General features: G+C 40.3%; 1 protein-coding gene across 1 annotated transcript; it reads right to left on the reverse strand.

The window, feature by feature from the left end:
- Positions 1-1498: 1498 nt before the first annotated feature.
- LOC309386162 (cytochrome P450 2K1-like) lies at positions 1499-22243 on the reverse strand (the record flags this gene model as incomplete). The annotated part of the gene is made up of 9 exons (XM_081941232.1): positions 1499-2282; positions 2465-2606; positions 4901-5085; positions 14238-14382; positions 17365-17538; positions 17809-17969; positions 18902-19051; positions 20096-20258; positions 22061-22243. 9 exons carry the CDS (start codon positions 22241-22243, stop codon positions 2098-2100), a joined length of 1488 nt encoding a protein of 495 aa, XP_081797358.1. The 3' UTR covers positions 1499-2097.
- Between the last annotated feature and the right edge of the window lie 698 nt (positions 22244-22941).

Raw genomic sequence — 22941 nt, forward strand, 5'->3', positions numbered from 1 at the left:
CTATATTGACGGCATTCCTCTGGTCCACTCATTTTGTCACTTTGTCAAAGAGTGCAATAAGATTAGTCTGGCATCATCTGTTTTTGACAAACCCATGTTGGCTTTTGGCTATTACTTTGTTTACTTCTAGGTGTTCGCTAATTCATTGCTTGATTATCTTTTCCAGAATCTTCCCTGGTATTGAGGTCAGGCTGATAGGTCTATAGTTTCCTGGATCTATTTTTTTCTCCTTTTTTGAGGATGGGAACCACATCAACTCTTTTCCAGTCCTCTGGCAGTTTCCCTGTGCTCCAGAATCTCTGAAAGATATAGTTCAGTGGTTCTGAGATCTCATCTTCCAGTTCCTTCAGAACCCTGGGGTGTAATCCATCGGTCCTGGTGATTTGAACTCGTCTAGGGTGGACAGGTGCTCGCTTACCATTTTCTTCCCTATTTCAATTTGTGTTCCTAATCTGATTTTTATGGTGCTGTTTTTGGTAGGTTGGATCCATGGGTTCAGATGTGCAGCACCTGTCTTGCATATAGACAAGTTCAGTTAGCTTTTAGGTCTTTAAATTCTCTAAAATACAAGGGTTCCTCTAATACACTCTCCTCATAATGGATCTTAAATTGGTGAAATAATGTAGGATCATTTGGACCCATCTTAGTATTTAAATCCCCACCTATTATTATTTCAGCTGTGGGATGTTTGTCAAACAACTAAGGACCATTATTTTTATGTGTTCCAAAATACTGTCGACCAGATTGTTCTTATTAAGAGGAGTAATATAAACTTTAAGAAGCAAAATATCCTCTAGTTTGGATGAGAGCAAGGTAGCCACAGACCATGGCTGTAAAGAAGGCAATGAGACACATCTGAATTGCAAGATTGTGCTAACTAGGGTCATAATACCACGTTTAGATATCCCACATGTTTTGCCCAGGAAAGTCGAGATAGACTTACCCCAGGAACCATCGAGCTTCACCTCTGAAGAAACCCAGGTCCCTTGTAGGAAGAGGACAACAAATTGTGATATAGTTGTTGTTGTTTTTTTTAAAAGCTCATCTTTTGATGGGATGACCAGCTGTCAATATTCCAGGTTAGAAGTGAAAGGGGAGTGTCGTTTGAGGCCCTTCGGGAGGCATGGTTTTGACAAGAGGAAGCTATGAGGTTATTATGTTGAGAGACCATCATCGGAAATTATAGTCTCCTCTGAAGGGGGGTTTGCATCATATAACTCCTGCATCAGCTCCTTAGGGGGGCTTTCTTGATCAGAATCAATGACATTGACCCCATTTAATGACGTTTGCCAGAGGTGTTGGGCAAAGAGATGTCACATCATACTTCATTCGGTTCTGTGCCATTCGTGTTGACTATGAGCCCCACAAATCAGGAATTTCCTGATGTAAAATATTATTTTATTGATTTTTGAAGAAATAATAGAAATGACAACTAGGTTTATAAAGCAAATATATGAATTTACAATTAGGACTATTGCAAAAAAAGCGACTGGTTTTTATAAAAGTAATTAAAATACTCAAAGTAAAAGAGACAAAAATTTTTAAACAGAAATAGAAAGGAGAGAAAATAGTAAAAGCCAAAGGAAATAAATGGTCCTAAAAGAAAAATTCAGTAATAATGATACAAAGCACTTTGTTTTTCATGATTTCCCGCTCTTCTTCCCTATCAGAACCTATATTTTATGTGTCTATACATTATTGCTATTCAGCTTTCAGGCAACATATGAAACCTGAACAATAGATAGCTTGGTCCAGTGGTTAAGACACCAGCCCAGAAAACAGGAGATTGTGAATTCAGGTCCCACTTTAGCAATGAAATCCAGCTGGGTGACTTTGGGCTAATCACCAGGAGACTGTGAGTTCTAGCTGGCATAACTTTGGGCCAGTCTCCCTTCTTAACCCAAAGAGCTTTGGTAAAATAAGGGTAGGATAACTTCCTTGAGTTACGTGTAAAAATAATAAAGGTGGAATTCCAATAAAATAAATGTAATGAATATAATGTAATATGGAATCAGGTTGTCAGATTTTGACTCTCTGTCAAAATAAAGCTATTTAAAAGCTGAGAAAACAGCTTATTATGAGTTTTTCCCCTTCAGATCAGGACAACACAGCACAGGTCTTGTAAGGCACTGGAGGGGTCGTAAGTCCAAGAACAGGAGTCAGGTCCAGATCATCTTTAGATGTTCCTGAAGGTGGCTGGAAGGTAAATCTCTGGAGGAGATTGGTAAAGAAAAGGAAGAGCTCCATTTTGGCAAGGTCCTCACCAGCACACACTCTCTGACCTGGAAGAAAGCATAGATGGCAAAAAGGTGGGTTTTTTGGCTTCTTAAACTATTTTACATGGGTTTCCATAGTCGCATTGCCTCAAAGAGATAATTACAATCTTAAAGAAATAATTAATCTTCCTAACTGAAGATTGCACTGAAACTCTTTCCAGCTTTTCACATATACAGAGTGATGTTACCTGCAGAGAAAGGCATGAATGCATCCCTTTTGACAAATTTTCCTTCAGAGTCAAGAAAATGCTCAGGATAGAATTCATGAGGTTTCTCCCACTGGGATTCATCATGGAGCACAGAGGTCAGCAAGGGAACGATGTACATGCCCTAAACGTTGAAATTATATAAAGAAAGGTATTTTCCATTTAACACATTGTTAGAGAAATCATTACAATGAAATTTTATGCCATTGTTTTAAAGGTAAAACAATTGACAACATAATTATAGTCTGAAATAAAAATAACATCCTGAAAAAGACATTCATCTGAATAACCAAAAGTCTACCCAATAACGGCAGTAATTTGTTCCATCTCGCTGTCTTTTGTAACATCATTCCATATTTTAACATATTTTCTAAAACAACATGCAATTAATACTGGTCAGTGTGACCCCTAGATATTTAATCTTAATCTCTTTTTTAAATCCTTTTTTCCATTTTATTGTGAACATCTTTCTCTTCTTTTGATTAATTTTAAAACCAGCTAATATGTCCAAATGCTTCAGTTTCTTCATTAGATGTTATATACCATCCTTGTATTCCTGTACTATCAAAACTAATAATATGTGCTTTCTGGCATGTATAAATGGATTTAATCCCTCCAAGAGAATTATCCCGAAAGGCCATATCTTCCACAACTCTGAAGGTAAAATCCCAGTTCAAATTATCGAAGGCTTTCTCAGCATCCAAAAGGATCACAGCTACTTGTTTCTTATTTGGTATTAGTCATAATCCATTATATCCAAACAGTTCGTATATTGTCCCTAAGTTGTCCTCTACGTAGGAATCCACATATATAATCATGAATAAAATACCATAAGATCTGAAGTTAAATCTTGTTCTTCCTTTGGTAATAAGGCAAATTCATCAAATTCTTTAATGGCAATAAAAATTGATCTTCAAAACATAAATTGTGATAGAAATACAATAGTCCTTTTGGCCCTGGTGCCTTGACTTTTTAAATTTTCTTTATAGCTTCCAATATTTGGAAGTTTATTATTATGGGACTGTTCATTATTTGTTTCTGAGCTTATGTGAGTTTTTGTAAATCCTATTTCTTCAGGTATTCATCAATATTTGCCAATAACTCTTCTTGCCTTTCATGTAAGTGTAAATAAAATCATGAAAGCATTTCTTTATACTAACCTTATCTATCAAAATTGTGTTGTCATCCTGTATCCTTAATATAGTTTTCTTTCTACTTTCTCAGTTTATAAGCCAAAGTTTTCCTGACTTTTTAGAAAACTCAAAAAATTTTCTGCTTCACATATTTTAATTTAGTTTCTATTTCTCTCACAGTTAACATAGATATTTGTTATAAAAACTTAATTTGATGTAAAATTCCGGTAGTGGAGTCTGTTGGGGTTTTCTGTAATTCATCCTTTTAACATTTTTCTTCTAATTTACTGTGCATTTTTTCTTGTGAATTGTAGTGAACAAAATTCCCTCAGCTATAACCTTGCTGTTGTAACAGTCTTTACCTCCATGTTTTTATCCAAAAACCCCATTTCGTTTTTTTATGGTACTCCCCAATCCATTTTTTTGAAGTATTGCTTCAATTAGACTCCATCTAAAAAAAATACTTTTGTTTTAACTGTTGAATTAATTGGATTGCAATCAAAAAAGGTATTTGGTAAAATGCCCAACTAATCTATTTTATTGGCCCTTTGAAATCTATATGAGATGAAATCTTGAAAAGAATCTATGTCTGTGAAAGAGAATATATCCTCTTGAATTTCCATTCTTTTGTCTGCAAGAGTCTTACCAAATTCTTCCATCAAATAAAAACAATGATAATTTGCCCTGATTAGGTTAATTGCTTTGACAGAGTCCCAAAAGTGCTTTCTTTTGAAAAGCAACTGAAATTTCTTGTTTTGCTAGAAAATTTCTTCAGTTCTGATTGAATGGTGGAGAAATACTAGTTCAAAAATATTTAAGGGAAAAAAACCCAAGCAAATAGATTATCAGCTACCTACAACAGATCCTGAAAAACAATAGATGTGAAGTTCCAATGTCCTGGACTTCCCACCCAGTATGATCAGTATGATCACATAGCTATATTTTGGGTACTTGGCAAGCATCTCACATTTATGGCTGTTTGCAGCCTCCCATGAACATATGACTGCAATTTATCTTTTTGCTAGACACCGGCATTTACTTTCTGTTTCTGGCTAAAAGGTGCTACAGTGAATACTGGGCTCACTTAATGACCACAGCGTTCACTTTATGATCCCAATATTTGCTTAATGAGTGCCACAAAAAAGGTCATAATATTGGGCATATAAAGTGGGCACATGGTGACCCACTTTATATCCATCATGACTTATGATTGAAATTGTGAGCTCAATTATGGTCATAAATTAAGTTTGGAACATGAACAATGGGATTATTTCACAACAATCACCTTGGGAATGAAGAAGCCTTTGAAAGTTATGTCCATGGTGGTTGCATGGGGCAAATTGGTTGGAACAATATCAGCAAACCTTTGAATTTCATGAATTACAGCATTGGTGTAAGGCATTTTGAATCGGTCTTCTGTCCTTGGCTGACGAATCCCAATCTCTTTTGCAATTTCTTCTTGGACTTTCCCTGGGAGAATAGAATCACATCAAGATGATTCCGTAATTTCAATTTTGCTTTAAATGGGAGTGTATGCAAAAATTCCAAAGTACATTTATAGTACAGATCTGAAGTTAATCATTTGTGATCTATGCTTGTAGTTTTTCTTTCAGTACTTTTTTCCCTTTTATTCACCGTATGCTTTATTCTATGATTATGCCCATGCAGAAAAAGATTTATTTGTATTAATTATTTATATTTTAAGGTATAGAGATTATGAAATGATTATTGAGATATAAGAAATCAATTATGTGCTTAGAACGTATAAATCTTAGCAGAAAACTCTAATTACAGATTAACAGAGTTGGAAGGGACCTTATAGGTCATCTAGTCCAACCTCCTGATTAAACAGGAGACACTACACCATTTCTGACAAATGGTAGTCCAATCTCTTCTTGAAAGTCTCAAGTGATGAAGCTCTGAAGGCAAGCTGTTCCATTGATTGATTGTTCTCACTGTCAGAAAGTTCCTCCTTATTTCTAGGTTGAATCTCTCCTTGGTCAGTTTCCATCCACTATTCATTGTCTGGCCTTCAGGTACTTTGAAATATAGCTGGACTCCCTCCTCTCTCAGTGGCAGCCCTTCAAATATTGGAAGACTGCTGTCATGTCTCCCCTGGTCCTTCTCTTCACTAGACTAGCCATGCCCAGTTTCTGTAACCATTCTTCATGTTTTAGTCTTATGATAAATCATCCTGGTTTCTCTCCTCTGCACTTTTTCTAGAGTCTCAATATCTTTTTTATAGTGTGGTGACCAAAACTGGATACAGTACTCTAGGTGTGATCTTACTAGGGTTTATAGAGTGGTATTAGTCCCTCACTTGATCTTGATTGTATCCTTCTGTTAATGCAATTTAGGATAGCATTGACTTTTTGGCTGCCACTGCACACTGCTGGCTCATATTTAGCTCATTGTCCACAATCACTGCAAGTTCTCTGTTAGATCGGGTAATAGACAGGCACACACAGGCTAACGGTAACAACAGCTATTTATTATAACACAACAAGTATGAATAATCCAGCGAAGGTTGAGTCTGACAGCAGCCCTTTTATAGGGAGCTGTCATACCTTTTGACCAATGAGATTAAACCTCTGTTCCTGCCAGAATAGAGGACCCTGGTGGAAACCATTATAACTGTAGCTAGTATCTAACACCCCTCCCCTCTTAGATGGAATAATCCTACTGGCAATGTAGTCACGCAGGTAGGCGGGCTTTTTGGTAGCTCTGCCAGACCTGTGCAGTTCAGTCAGAGGGTATTCTTCAGACAGGTTGGATGGACCTGTTTGCTCCACAGCTCCGCTTGGTGGAAGCTCCTGGAACCTTTCACAGGGCACAGCTGGAGCTTCTAGAGCCAGTTCACTCGGAGCTCACTGCGGGCCTGCAACACAAGAAGCTAAGTATCCCAGTGACTTCGGGTTTGAGTTGGCTGTGGAAGGAGTGACTTTGTGCTCCATTTGGGTAGGGCTTTGGCTAACTCATGCAGGATTTACCTCTGGCTGCCTAAGAATGGAGTTGGAGAGGTGGCTACGAAGTTGGTCAATGTGCCTTCTCCAATTCCAACCATCCTCGAGCTCTACGAGATAAGAGCGAGGCCCGGTGATGCCTATCACTGTGGCAGAAATCCACAGAGATCCTCCTGCATCGTTATGGGCATAAACTGAATACCCTATGCTAAAATTCCAAATTTTGCTTGTGGAGTCAGGGGGCGATGCGTCAGAATAGTTTGGGTGTAGCCGGTCTAAGTGGGATCTTAGCCGGTGACCCATGAGAAGCTCGGAGGGGCTTCTCCCTGAGGTGGCACTTGGCATGATGTGTTGAATTAGCAGATAATAGTCAACCCATGTTTGCCAATCTCCTGAGCCCATCATAGATAGGGCCTCTTTTGCAGATCTCACCATTCTCTCTTCCTGACCATTGGAAGCCGGATGGAATGGTGCGACCAGGGCATGTCTGATTCCCTGTGCTGCTAAGAAGGTCTCAAATTGCATGGCTGTGAATTGGGGCCCGTTGTCAGAGACCAGGACATCGGGCAGGCCGTGTTTGGAGAAAAGTCTCTGTAGTACCTTGATGACTGCTTCTGCCGTAGTGGAGGTCATCAGGACTACCTCTAGCCATTTTGAGTAGGAGTCCACAACTACGAGGAATGTCTGTCTATGACCTGGGCCAGCAAAATCAATGTGCATCCTAGACCACAGTGCTTGAGGTCTCTCCCACTTAGCGGGAGCCTCTGGGGAGCTGGTCTGGACAGTGTGCAGGTAGCCACCCATTCTTCAATCTCCCTGTTCATGTTAGGCCACCACACCTAAATCCTGACCAAAGACTTCATCCTGACAATTCCAGGATGCCCTACATGTAAAGCCTCTAATACTGCAATGCGCAGTTTGGGTGGAACAATGACCCGGTCCCCCCACAGGAAACAGCCATTAACAACAGACAACTCATCTCTCTTACAATAGTACATTTTGAAATCAGACCCAACAGGCCCCTTGGGCCACCCCCTTCACACCCAGTTCAAAATTTGTTTTATGGTGGGATCTTTTGCAGAGTGGTGGGCAATGTCACTAGATGAGAGAGGGCCAGTCTCCAAGCAGTCAATAAGGAGGACTAGCATCTCAGGGGTAGGGTCTGCACCAAAGTGGAGCCTGTCAGTGGATGAGGCGGTAGGAGTTGGCAGCTAGGAAAATGCTCCATCTGGTCATCCATGGTGATAATGACACAGGAGTAGGTTGGTCCCCAGCCAGCAAGCCCAGTAGTGGTTTGTGGTCCATAATTAGTTCGAAATCCTGGCCGTAGAGGTACTCATGGAACCTTTTTACATCGGCCACTGCAGCCAAAGCCTCACGGTCCAGCTGGCTCTAATTCCACCTGGCAGTGGACAAGGTCCTAGAATCAAAGGCTATGGGAGCCTTGGTTCCATTGGGCATGTGGTGGCTGAGGACGGCTCCAACGCCAAATGTGGAAGCGTCACAAAGCAACACCAGTGGCAGGGTCTGGCTGTACTGCACCAGGAACGTGTCTGCTGCACCAGAAATGTGGCTGCTTCGGCTCTGCCCCAGGACCACTTTGCGTTCTTTGCCAGGAGACGATGTAAGGGCTCAGCAATGGTGGCTTTGTGTTTAAGAAAGCTGCTGTAGAAATTAAGGAGCCCGAGGAACGCCTGCAGCTCGGTTTGATTGCGAGGTGTAGGGGCGTCCTGGATTGCTTTAATTTTTTTCATGGTCAGGTGAATCCCAGAGCCATCAATTATGTACCCTAAGAATTCAACCCTTGGCACATTAATTTTCTTTTTTGAGACGAAGGCCTTTGTCTCTAATTCTGGCCAAAACAGTTCGTAAACGTTTGAAAAGTTGCGCCTCATTTGCAGCCAATACCAAGATGTCGACAAAATAGGGGATGACTCCTGGAATCCCCTGCAAAAGCCATTTCATGATGTTTTGGAACAGTCCAGGGATGATACTAACTCCAAATTGCAGGCGGTGACATTTGAATGCACCCCTGTGCGTCACAATGGTTTGGGCCTCCACCGTGGCACCATCTATAGGCAATTGTTGGTATGCCTGCGCCATGTCCAATTTAGTGAATACTTTGCCGGGGTCTAAAGAATGTAATAAATGCTGTACAATGGGTACAGGGTAAGCGCTTTGTTGTAACACTTTATTGATTGTGCATTTGTAGTCCGCATAGATGCGGACAGACCCATCAGATTTGACAGGTATCACTATAGGGGTCTCCCAGCGTGCGTGATCAACCAGCTCTAGGATTTCCTGGCCTACGAGCGTGTCAATTTCCAGATCAATTTTTGGGCGGAGAGTGAAAGGTACTCTCCTAGGTTTTAGCCTTATGGGGGCTATGTTGGGGTCCAAATTAAAAGAGATTGGAGTCCCCACATACTTACCCAGACTGGTGTCGAAGACATCCTCGAACTCCTTGAAAATTGCTTCAGTGCTCTCATCTTTCAAGGTGTTGATACCGGTCACTTCTAGCCCAGGGCTTCAAAGCCACAGGAGGCTCCGCAGGTTTCTGCTGACCACCATCACTGGGAGCTGGCCGCTGAAGTTGTTGAAGTTGACCCGGAAGATGCCTTGGCCCATGATGGGGACTTGGTTCCCCTGGCAATCACGAAGGTGGATGTCAGGGGTGCGTAGATGTTGTTTCTTCAAGCTAGGGATATCCTGCTTCAGGGTAGACCACAGTATGATGGTCAGTGATGGCCCGGTGTTGAGCTCCATCTCGCATGGAGAGCCCTTGATGAGGACTGTGACCTGCAGCTTTTTTGGCTGCCTAGTGCGGTCTTCTTTAGTGTGTCCATCCATTCATTCAGAGACATGAAGGAGGGAGGTTCTCTAGGCAGCTCAGGCATGGCAACAAATTCCACGCCACTGTTAATCTGGAATGGAGTTAATTCAGTGCTGCTGTGGACCACATCGTTGTACGCCACTTCGGCGAAGGGTAGCAAATCCACATAACACCAGATGTATTGTTCCACCACTGCATTGGTGCTCTCTGCTGCACAGTTCATGCTGGGATCAACCTCTGAGCTCAGTTCTTGTGTGGACCCAATGGATCTCAGGACCTTTCTCCAGAACTTGGCTGTGAACTGGACTCCGCAGTCTGAAATAATTCTTTTGGGCAATCCGTGGAGGCGATAAATGTGTTTCACAAACATTTTTACTAATTTCTTTGCAGACAGCAACCCCGAGCAAGCGATGAAATGCACCTGCTTGGAGACCAAGTCAATAACTGCCCAGATAACTCTGTTCCCACTGCTGTCTGGGAGTTCGACGATGAAGTCCATTGCAACCTCTACCCATGGTTGGTTAAGGCTGGCCACTCATTGTAGCAGTCCACGGGACTTCTCTGGCAGTGGTTTCATCATTGCGCAAGTAGCACAGCTTTAAAAGAAATTTTCCACCTCCAATTCCAGCTTTGGCCACCATAATTGACGCCTGGCGAGGTCAAGCATTTTTAGGAATCCAAAGTGGCCTCCTAGTTCTGCCTCATGGCTTCGCTGTAGAACTTCCAGCCTCAAACCCACAGGGACGTATAGTTTGGACCTCTTCCAGACTAATCCATTTTCCATCATTAGGATTTCCTGGTTATTGTTGAGCCACTGGTCTGTTGGGAGCGCCAATTTCATAGCTGTCATCAGCTTATCCTGGCTTCAGTTACTGTCGTACTACAGTTTTCTCGGCAAAACATCCCCCAACAAGTTTTTTGGTACTTGTTGGACCCCTGGGGTTTTGGTCTCTGCTGCAGGTGCTGCTGGTTCTGGGTTCTTGGGTTCAATCATCCCTGACTGACCCTTTTCCTCCACCGGTGGTAGCAGCCCATCTTCCCATTTTATCATAGGCTTCCACTTGACAAGCCATGCAAGCCCCAAGATTATTTTTTCCGGCATCTCTGGAGCCACAATGAATCTGAGAAACTCATAGTGGCAGCCCACTTGTAACTTCACCAGTTCAGTTATTAGCATGGCTATGGTCCCTCCAATTACTGTTCCATCTACCTGCTCAACCTGAATGGGGCAGGCTAGAGGTCTTGTGCGTATGCCTAGGTGCTTGACAATCGACATGCTGATTAAGCATCGAGTGCAACCAGTGTCCACAACTGCTTCAACTTCCCCTTCCACCCCTGTCTCAGGTACTTGGAGGTTGATTTGGAAGGCGAAGGGGCGAATGGGTGCACTCACCATTGGGTCATCTTCAGCATTTTCCTCCTCCGAGGCCTCCCCCTTGGTAGGAGTTTTCATCACCTTAGGTTGGGGATCCTCTTCCAGAGATTGTTGGCCCAGATGACTCTTTTCTGCTGGCATCTGGGGCCTTCTCTTTACTGCCATGGCGGTTGGTGTGCACGTTTGTGGCATTGGGGCCGGAGCCAAGCACTCTGATGCACTGTGGCCATGTTGACAGCAATGGTGGCATTTTATTGACCCCTACTAGGAAAGGAACCTAGTTGCATCTCTAAACTTAGGAACTGTCTCATTACATTGTTCCGTTATCCATCCTGTAGCTTCCCCCTTGGTAATCCCTTCTTCCTTTGTCAAGAACCTCTCTCTGTAGCAGTGCTTCTCAAATAGTGGGGCGGGCCCCCCAGGGGGGGCGCGAGGCTCCGTAAAGGGGGGCTCAGCTCAAATTATTTTATATATTTTTGTTTTGCAGGTTAAAGTTTTTTTAAATATTGTGTTCCTTTAAATCCTGTGCTCCTTTAAATCTTTTCTGCTACAGTTAATAAAGCTATTCTTTGTTGTAAATTGATCCACATTTCTTTCTTTTTTTATTCTCTTATACGTTAATAAGGATACAGTGTTATGCAGAGGTGTACTTATAACAATTTTATAGACAAATGATACTATTTACAGTCGCGCGGGGGGCGCGAAATGTTTTCTTCTTCCTAGGGGGGGCATGACAGAAAATAATTGAGAAGCACTGCTCTGTAGGAAGGTGGGGTAAGAACCTGTTGGGGAATTTCTGGGAAGACTGGAACTGGTTGGGAGGTCAATCCCTGGGTTGGCCACTGCTCAGTTATCTGCCATGGTGCCATCTGCTGAGGGAGGGCATCCCTTCCATCCATGACCTGGGGTTAAGACCCATCCAGGGGGTTCCTGATTCACAGGTTGCAGTTCAACCAACAATGGCTTACAGGGGGGGTTGTGTGCCAAGGCCCCCTCTGCTGACTTGGAGGAGTTATGAGCCAAGGCCATTCTGCTGGCTTGGAGGATTTTCCCATTCTGATGGACAAGCAGGTGCCCACTGGCATCTTTTCCATCCATACTCTGGGAAGAAAGCCCAATTTGGTGATGCTTCATTCAAAAGCTGCAGCCCAATTTCCGGTGGCTGGCAAGTGAAAGATGCTGGCCAAATCCCTTTTTGCTGGCTGGGTTGAACTTAGCATTTTGATAGGGAATCTGTCTTCAACTCAGTTAATGGGTCATTTCATTTATCGCTGTTTTGAAGGAGTAATTATCTCCACTCCAGTCCTCCAGTCCATTTCTGCTTTCACTAGTGAAGTGGGGGGGGGGGGGAGATTGACTCACATTTGGCTGAAGAAGTTCGTCTGGGATTCCAAATATCTTTTCGCTTTCTCCCACTGCATTCTTCCAGATGCTTTAATTTTTCAATCAGAAACACCTTCGCACTCCGAGGCTTTGTAAAGAAGCTTCAAACAGAAATTCCTTTGCACTTTGAAGATTTGCAGAGAAACATCTCAGCTCAGCTTCTTATCTCAAAAGGCTTTCTCATTATTGTTCACTGATATTTTATGCTGACCCGGTCAGCATTGGGAAATCAGCACCCCTCACCAGCCCCCGTGCTGGAGTGCTGGTGATTTATTTTAAAAGGAGATTTTATGATAATGTCAGCATTTCAAATATCTTGCAGAATTAAATCAGAGTTGAAGGCAGAGCTATCCTTAAAGTTCCAATTTAATAAGACAGACATGTTGGCATCATAGTGTGGAATCCCAAATCTGAAAACTTCCTGGGATTCTGCCCTGTTGAAAGTTCATGATCTTATCCCCACACCCACAAATCCATCACATGGTCCAATCTTCTTCGGCCACGCTGGCATCTCCACCCAGCTGGTTCCGGTCAGGTGTGGAGGTACGGAGAAAAAAGATGACCTTGGCTTCTAGAAAGGAATGACATCAACACATTCCACAATTCTACTCCTTTATATTCCCCCTTTCCAACTACTACACTAATGAAACAGCACAGTGAAATAATAGAAAGTGTGGCAGGCCAAAGATCCTAAAAACAAAGAATATGACTGCAGGCCTGACAGAGGCTTTCAGAAACGTCCATGAAGTCATTGGCTTCAAGGAAGCAGTCGAACCTCAGCATATACGAGTCCCAGTGGGGTCATATGGAGTCGGTGGGGCATGCATGGCCATTTTGTGTTCTAAGGGCATTTTGAGTTTGCCACTCAAAAATGGCTGCTTGAAGTCTTGCTGAGCTCCGGGCTGGATTTACTTGCTGGATTGCTATGCTCTTTTTGGTTCGCCTAGTTGCCTTCCAATCCCATCCTCATTGCCAGTGTTAGATCGGGTAATGGAAAGGCATACTCAGGCTAAAGGCAACAACAGCTCTTTATTGTAACAGAACAAGTATGTACAATCCAGCGAAGGTTGAGTCTGACAGCAGCCCTTTTATAGGGAGCTGTCAGACCCTTCAACCAATTAGATTAAACCTCTGTTCCCACTGGAATCTAACATCTAGTATCTAACAATCTCTTTCACAGTCACTGCTATTAAGCCTGGTTTCACCCAGTTTATATATGTACCTAAGTATAAGACTTTACTTTTCTCTACATTGAATTTCATTTTGTTAGATAATGTCCAGTGTTCAAGTCTGTTAAGATCCATGTGCATCTTGAGCCTATCTTCTAGGGTGTTAGCTATTCCTGCCAGCTTAGTATCATCTGCAAATTTGGTAAATTCCCCTTGTATTCCCTCATTTAAGTCGTTTTTGAAGATATTGAAGTCTTAGCTCTCTTCAGTCCTAGCTCATATTCAGCAGTAATGAGAGATGATAGGAGCATAACACACATTCTGTGACTGATACATCTTCCAGAAATCCCTGAAAGTATATGTGTGAACCCTTCATATGGTGACATCTTATAATCACTCTTCATCACATTAATTCCTTCAAATATAAATAGATGGGGCAACTCATTCTTGCTTCTTATTCTGTCCCCCTCCCCATGTTAGAAAGGTAAAGGTTCCCCTTGCACATGTGTGCTAGTTGTTCCCAACTCTAGGGGGAGGTGCTCATCTCTGTTTCAAAATCAATGAGCCAGCGCTGTCTGAAGACGTTTCTGTTGTCATCTGGTCAGCATAACTAAACACCGAAGGCATACGAAACACTATTACCTTCCCACTAAAGGTGGTTCCTATTTTTCTACTTGCATTTTTACATGCTTTCAGACTGCTGGGTTGACAGAAGCTGGGACAAGTAACGGCAGTTTACTCCATTGTTGGGTGATAGGAATTTGAACAACTGAACTGTTGAACTTTCTGATTGACAAGCTCAGCATCTTAGCTACTGATCCACCACACCCCCTTCCCCATGTTATTTTGCATGTAATTTTATACTTGTATTGAAAATCAGTCAAATAAAAACTGCTTACTCTGAACCTCTGGATACTTCATCATTAGGAGTAAGGTCCAGTACAAAGTGTTTGAAGTTGTATCCATGCCAGCAATAAATAGGTTATCCACGACACCTATAAGATTATCATTATGGAAATAGCTATTTGTCGACTTCTTATTCTCCTGAAGAGTATAAAGAAAAGATATCAAGGACATTCAATTTATGTCTATAATCTACATACATGAACAGATGTTACAGTGGCCTCCAAATTTCCAGTGTCAGGAGATTGTGAGAGTTGTAGTTCACAATAACTGGAGAATTGTGTTCTGCTTATCTGTAATAAATATTAGGATTAATATCTACAGTGGGCTATCAAACTATATATTAATAGTGACCAAGTCCAAGCGGAATAATAAGTCTGCTTGGACTTGCAAGGCAATGGGATGTGAATGCGCGAAGAAGAGGGCAGCCGCTTTTTTGCCGACTGGAGGACTTTTCAGTGGCCTGTGACCAGCTGCCAGCCTCTTTGAGAGCCAGTATGCAAAGAAGTGGCGCAAACCAGCAGATACCAGGCGGGCGGGGTGACTAGCGATAGAGGGACTGGTTTGGGGGTGTGCCCAGCTGGCCATTGTTACCAATTCGCCAGACTGTGCAAAATTTCTGCCACCAGTTCAGGCAAACTGGTGCCAACTGGCGGAATATCACCTCTTGTCAAAAGATTGTGAGAGTTTTATTTCATAAAAACTGGAGGACAGTGTGTTGCTTATTTGTAATATATTTTAGGATTATTATTTATAATGAGGGGGAAAGGCTATTAATATATTTACAGCAATTTATTGAGCATGATTAAAAATCTAGACTCGAGATTTCTGCTTATAGAAAGCCTTATTAAACAAACGAAAGCAAAATATAAGCATCCTGAATATGTCACGTATGTACCTCTTACAAATAGCCTTTAACTTATGACCATTCATTGAAACAACATTTCAAGTTAAAATGATAGTAAACAAATTGCGCCACCTTTTTGCAACCAATTCTTGTAGTTCCCACAATTACATGATCCTGCTTTGGGTGCTTGGCAGCCATCTAGCACTTACTACAGTTCAGTGACTGTGATTACGTGTGTGCCTTTTGCAATCTTCCTTGCTGTTTCCTCCACAAAGATAAGGGGGAGCCAGCAGGGATTTTCTGGGGTAAGTCTTTCCACTTGCCCCTCTGCACAACATCACACTCCTTCCCAAGCCTTGACTGCCCCTCTCTTGCAAACTTGAGCACCTCACAATCCCATGCACACCCTCAGTCTCTCCCCATCTGGCAGCAATCACTCCTGGGATGGCAACTTCCTGTTGGTTTCTCCCCTGGTTTTGGTTGTGGGAAGCCCTAGGCAGTTGTGAAGAAGTCCTCTACTAACAACCATGGCAGTTCAGTTAACAATGGCAGTTGGAAATGCAGGGATTTCCATCACTAAGCAATTCGGTTTTGCTTTAAAACCATTGCTCAGTAACAGAAATTCCAGGCTGAATTGTCGTCATAAATCTGTACTGAGTTGCAGAAACTAGTAGAGTAGACTTTAAATTAGAGATCATATTTTTAGATCCTGTATGCAGCAAAACTGACCTTTGATTGTGTTTGTGGCATGCTGGCTAAAATGTGCCCAAAGTGGCTGGTTTTTTGTTCTATGATTAGCAGGGAGCCCTAACACTCATATCCGGCCACAAAGAATTATGCCAAGTTCTTGATTGACCAAAAAGATGATGGATACTAGGGTTTATGTACACATCTGTTTATGGCATTTTATTTTCTAGGCATTTCTTAAAACTTGTGTCAATGAGAAACATATGGTAAAGACCATGAATTACTAAATGAATTGAATTAGAGAAAAATTAAAATGTTTCCTGTTTTGGAATTTAAGAGAAAATGGAAAAGGAACTTGAGCTAAATGAAGACAGCTTGATCTTGTAGATTAGCATTTATCAATGTATGCAGGGGAATTAAAATTAGGATTAATTAACACAGGAATGGCAGAAATGTACATCAGAATACATGAACTCAGGACATCCTTCTGCTGTGGCTGTGTATGGAAGTGCATAGGCCGAGTGACTGTTGCACGTTGAGTTCCAGTGATTTGGAGAAAAATTGTTATTAACTTTCCCCACTTCTCTCTGCCACTTCTCCTCAATTCATGCCTGGTCAATTTTTTCTTTTGTTTTCTTTTGCGATTTTATTTTAGCTAATGCGAAGAAGAAAGACTTCAGGTTTCAGAGCTCATCTTCACTTTTCCATGGATTTCCTTAGACTACAATTTCTTTAAAAAAATAGAATGACTTTTCTCTTCTCCTGCACTGATCAGCTCCTGGACCAATAGGAAGAGCATTCACTACATATTCCAACCCATATCGCAATAATTAATATCCCTATATTTAAAAATAAAGATAAAAGGGTTGCTTCCCAAGGGCCCACCTGACCGTTTCCCTACTGGAGTCATCCCTCCATGAGAGACAGTAGAAGTGGTACTACAGGTAACCCTCGAGTAATGACCACAAATGGACATTGAGAAAAGTGATTGTTAAGCGAGACCCACATGTGACTGCTTCACTCAACTGCTAAAAAAACAACAAAAGTGTTGCTTTTTACAGGGAAAAATTCCAGTTAGAGGTATACAAGCATTGTACTAACTTTAATAGTTATGCAAGGAATAAAGGCATAACACAAACAATGAATCTGTTGGCCATCAAGGATGCTGCAAGAATTCTTGCTGAGAGCCACCTCTCAAGAATTCAGGAAGAGGTGGAGCTGCCAAATAATGCAAAATCTTATACGTGGTGGTGCTCTTGAATGTTGTTTCATAAAGTTTTAAACATGATCACTTTTTTAACCAGCCTTAGCTGTTTAATAATGTCTTTGTTGGTGGAGGTTATTAATTTTTATTATTTTTGTTTCAAGTTAATATCCCTACAGAACCTGAGAATGAGATTACACAAATTCCAAACTATACTCACATGCTCACTCCTTGCTTTCACTCCAGGAAATTGTTTCCTGGACATTTCTTAAGCAAGGATTTCCCCCAGCTGCATGTATTCTTGTACCAGCCAGAATATTTTTAAAACATGTGAAAGAAAAAAAAATCACTTATAATTCCTTGCATACTTAAAATGCTTTATTACCTTTTTCTGCCGAACAAGAAATGCATCAATAAAAGTCCTCTGAATATTTTCATCAAACTCTTTGAGATTTTCAAGGAATGTGGCCTGTATGAAATCATGGAACTCTTTTCGGTTTTTCATTATTTTTTTATGAGCATCCAAAAGGAATCCCAACTTGGGAAACACATTATATATCTGAAACAGTATAGAATAATAAGAGAGGTAGCAAATTAACAGAGTGGAATATTATGAATATATTTTCTGGTAGACATCACAAAGCATTTTTATCCAAATAGGTTTGTTCCATAGTCTTCAAAAGCACCATCATTATCAACAACTATGAAATATGTGGGTGCTAAAGATATGATAAATCAAGTTTTCTAATTAATTAAGAACCTAATCTCACAAATTAAACCTTAATAAACTGTAGGGATGAAGTTTATTTCATATGAAAGATTACATTACCAACACTGAAGGGGTTCCTACAAGGTGTAAATTTTCTTCAACTAATTCCAGTAGTCTTAGCAGTGTAGCATCTTCATATTCAAACCTCTTGCCAAGTAAAAAAGAAACTATGATATTGGCGGCTGCAGCTTTCAAAATTCTTGCTGGGTCAAATGGCTTTCCTGGTCATGAGCAATAAATTAAAACAGAATTGTGGAAGAATCCCAGAATTAAACCTGTTCTTCATCACCTTAAGATTGGGGATAAGATTGCTTATAAATAGCATTTATCATAGAAACTAGCTTACACTCTGCATAGAAGATAGCAAGAGAACACAGGTTTATGAGTTAAAATTTACTGTCAGAAAGTCAAAGAATAATTCTGTAATCCATCCTTTAAAAACTAAACAACATATGGAAATATTGCTGACACCAGAAAGGTTTTGGCAAGTTTAATGCATCCTAGAGTGTTTGTGCAGCCTGTTTTTTTACGCCCCGTCACCCCCAGAAGCATTTTGCAGGCCCAAAACACGCAAAAGCAAAAGCGGATTGGTTTTTGACCAAAAATGGGCCCTTTTTGCCTGGTTTTAGGCTTCCTGAGGCATCTGTGCACCCCGTTTTTCACCCCACGTCCAGAATGTCTCTGCAGGCCAAAATTGTTGGTCTTAATTTCAGTTCCAGCCTGTGGGGCTCCCAAAGGTAAGTCCTGCGCTCGGCCGAAGGATGGGTGGAGAAATGTGGGCGGGGCAGCCTCATGGTCCTGCGCGGGCCTGATTAATGGCTTCGGCGGGCTGCATGTGGCCCGTGGACCATAGTTTGAGGACCCATGGCTTAAGTTTTTTATTTATTCTACTTAATTGGATAACATGAATATCACTGACTAAAAGCCTGAAGGAACATGTAAGTCCAATTCCAACACGTTTTCATATATAAAAGCAATGATCATATTGAAAACAATGTATCCTTCTGTAAATTTCAATAGTTAACTTAGTATAACAATTCCTCATAAATAACAGTTATTGGCATATTTTTCTGAAAAGGTTCCTCTAGATCTTCTATACATAGATTGTCTTGAAAGAAAACTGGTAAGTCTGTAGGACGGAATATCAACTTACCTTCATAAGTCTCATATGTTTTTATCAAGACACTGCACTCTTCACTGATTTTGTTTTCAATAATCCTCTTGCCCATTCCATAGTCCCTCAATGCAGATATTGAAAACTGCCGCATCTGTCTCCAGTTCTCACCATGAGCAAGAACAACACCTGGAGAGGTAAAGAAGAGGTCAAATTAGAAATAAGAGTTCATGTCAAAGATCACTTTGAACCAGGAAAATTCCACCATTATGATGCATATGTCTGGAGAGTATAAAAATTGAGGGGTATGGAAAGCATTTATTTACTTCTAGCACAGCAAATCAGTATCCATGCTCTCATCACATGGTTGCCTAAGTGTGAAGTTTCAAGTTTAAGCTGCCTATGATGAGTAAGGATTGCAGTTCAGCATATAAAAATACACCTGGTGTCTCTTGCAAGTAGAAATAGGAGAAATTCCAAATGGAACTCTGGGAGAACCTTCCCCTGCTCCACTTCCTTCCTTAAACACTGGACCAGCTAATTCCAACAGTTACTACTGACTTGGCTGTGCAAATTCTCAGGTACCATAATTTGGGGCAAATGAAGAACAATGCATGCACGATACTAGGGTTTCCTATACCCCAAATTTGCAAACAAATAAAACAAACAAGTTCAAGGATTGGATTCTTGCATTGAATTAGTACAACTATTCCTTACAGAGTTATCCTGTAGTAAGTTGAGTGGCCATTACATTTAATAAGTAAAAAATTGCCATATCTTTTGTTCTCTGGATGCCTCTATTCACACTGAGGGATTAAGTCAAGTCAATCTACTGTGATTTCCAGAAGCTGTCCAAGTTCTCTGATGTTACCCTCTATGAAACTTCAGGTGAAAATTTCTACGTGTAATCCACAAGTTGTTATGTGATATGGTTGATAAACAAACATGAGACACACAGGGAGTGAGAGAAGGAGAAGGAGAAAGGATGCGGGGGAGGGAGAGCTGCAAAGATCAAACACCACTGGTTGCTGCCATCTCATTAAGATAAAGTTCTCTTGGGCATTACTCTTAGTTTGGTGGAAGAAATTTGGGTGCATGCACTGCTTGAAAAAGGATATTTTATACTACTGTTTACTACCATTTATTACCATCGTATTTTCATCATATTTCCGAGTGAGTTGTAGATAGAGATTTGCAAGGAGTGTCAACTGAATTCCAGAATAAACAACTTACCAAACCCCTTTGCATAGTCCTCAAAAATGGGGACAACAGCTCTCTCTGCAAATGCCCTTGCCTGGTTCACCAAAGCTTCTTTGACCGTCTCATAGCCAGTCAGCACCACCATTTCCTGGCATCCCATTTGAAGATGGAAAACAGGACCATATTCTTTTGACAACTGGAAATCAGCAGATGAAAAATGAATGACAGTTCTGATCAACAATTAGTCTCATGTAAGGAAAATTCTGTTACAAATCATGTCTCACAAATCCAAGGTTGAAGTATTTTCTTTCTTTCTTTTGTGGTACAAGTTATTATACTATTTTTTTAACAAGCATACAAATACTACTATCCGTTGGATACTCATGACAGAATTTGGTCATGTTTTGGAAATTTTAAAGAAGTTAACTATGCAGGAAGAACATTTTCAATGGTAACAATTTCTGATATATTAATTTCTAACCCTCCATGCAGCACCATTCTAGATCCACCACACACAACATGGCACATTGACCTCTCAGCTGTGCACAAGCGCTAACAACTCAAGAAAATGAAACAATTTTAAGAAATGTCTAGAAAATAAAATTCCAGCAGTTATTCCCAGATCCATCCTGAGTCTAAATAAGGAAACTTCTGGTGCCTTGTAATCTTTCCTAAGGTGACAGGAAGAGATTGACACCATCACCTCCTAAAGCAGGGAATACCTGACTTGCAAGCTACAGTTGTTCTTCAAGTATCACATTTTAATTACATTATTAATCATTTATGCTGGACTTGATGTGGCATGTTATTACCTCAGCTGCTGCAGAACCCTCTCTCATATCTTTCATTGATGCTGAAGGTTGCTAGCGTATCTGTTTAATTCTAAAGGACAGGACAGATCTGATAGGGCTCTCCCAATCAAAATGGTTTGGAAGAATTAGCTACTTGCGTACAACAAAAACAGGGATTTGCTTAAAAATGACATGGAGTACTTTATCAATATATTTGCTTCTGTCTTGAAACATTATGTTTCCTACACATTCCTTCTCTGCAATCCTGTTTACAAATGTCTCCGTTTATGCTGTAGAAATGAGAACTTTAGACTACTTTACATGTTCAGCAATGAACTGATATTATCAATGGACAAAGGATTTTTTAAATGTATTCTGTGATAACACCATTTATCACATATTCTCTCATTTTACCAGTCTGAAATGTGATATATTAATGTGCATAATAGCAACAACCTTATCTGCTTCTATATAAATGCAACAGCTTTCAATTTATTTTATAAACAATATAATATATCAGAATTTAAAGGAATCTAGTGCAAAACCTCATGCAGTTACAGTATTTTAAAAATACTGACGGTTGTTATTTATTTTTTACAAATATTTCATACACTTTTGTAAAAACTTCAAAATTTTAATGCAGGCTGCAAATCCTTGGCAGGGGGAGGGGAGATATTTCCAATCTTTTAATTCTTTGAACCTTGTCATATTTAGACTGGAATTAAAATCCTGTGAGTAAGGTTCAAAATTATTATTTTCATTCAGCTGTTTTGGACAAATCCTCTGGAGCAGGAAATGTATTGGAAGTTTTTGAACAATGGGCATTTCACTAAGATTATATTTTATTAACTTTTGTTAACCTACAGAGTATTATATTAATACAGATATCAATGTAAGATTTTTACATTTTGCTTCCTCTACATAGTCATAGGCAATTTTAACCACCTATTCAAGTTTCAGATAAATAATTAGAAAAATGTACATCCTATTAACAAATATTTTGCTTGTATAATCCTTCCAGCATATATAAAAAATGCAAACACCAAGTTAATGTCATTTTTATACATTTCCATAAACTCCTTGGCCAACAAGGAGCATATCAAGCTTATTCCAGTTAACTGGGTAACCTGATAAATAGTTAAACTTTTATATCAGCATTAATGCACTTTGGCAAAGAACATCCATAGATGTTAATCATCAGATTTACCTTTATCATTGTCTTATAAGGCCTCTTGAAATCCATTATGTGCAGATTTCCCAAAATGGGTATAGTTCTGGGTCCAGGTGGAAGGTTTGGGGAGCTGTTATTCTGGAAAGTACCCATTTTGAAAAGGAATAAAACTGTAAGAATGAATATTAATAATAATAAAATAAGTAAAACCCAAGCCATTTCCTTTCAGAAGCAGTTTTAACGTAACAAGTAGAATGAAATCTGCAAACTGAAATGATACAAACACGTATTTTAAACTATTGCACTAAGCAGAAACTCAGCTACTGTTTCTACAGAATCATCAAACTACCCTTATGATAAATCACTTTGAACCTTGCCTTGGTTTTCTATCTCCTCCCTAGGAATTTGATATATATTTGATTGTTTACCATACAGTGTGGGTGATGCTTATCCTTAAATGAAGGCATTGCAAAACAGATTTAAACTTATTTGAAATGCACAGCAATCCAATACTTGAAACACCTTTTAAAGATTGGATTATGAAATCCTTTTGTTTGCCAACAACATTTCAGATAAATTCCTTATCTGAAATGTTGTTGACAAACAAAAGGATTTCATAATCCAATCTTTAAAAGAAAAATGGAATCATTTAGTCAATTAATGTACTGGATCCAAAGAGCAACAATGACTTATCTTCTTGAGTAATTATTCAGGTGGTATTTTCACACAATTCTAGATAATTTCCCATTTCTGCCCAATCAACTGAGAAGGAAGTGGGGACTTTTTTCTATTTTCTGCTTGATTCATTACTTCTGTCACACAGTTTTCTGAGATATAATTTCATTTGCTTACTCTGATATAATGGGGTTTTCTTAGATGTTCTGCTATGAAGCAAAATCCCAATATCTGAATTAATG

This window comes from Natrix helvetica (assembly GCF_964273705.1).
Source record: "Natrix helvetica genome assembly, chromosome: 2".
Lineage (NCBI taxonomy): Eukaryota > Metazoa > Chordata > Lepidosauria > Squamata > Natricidae > Natrix > Natrix helvetica.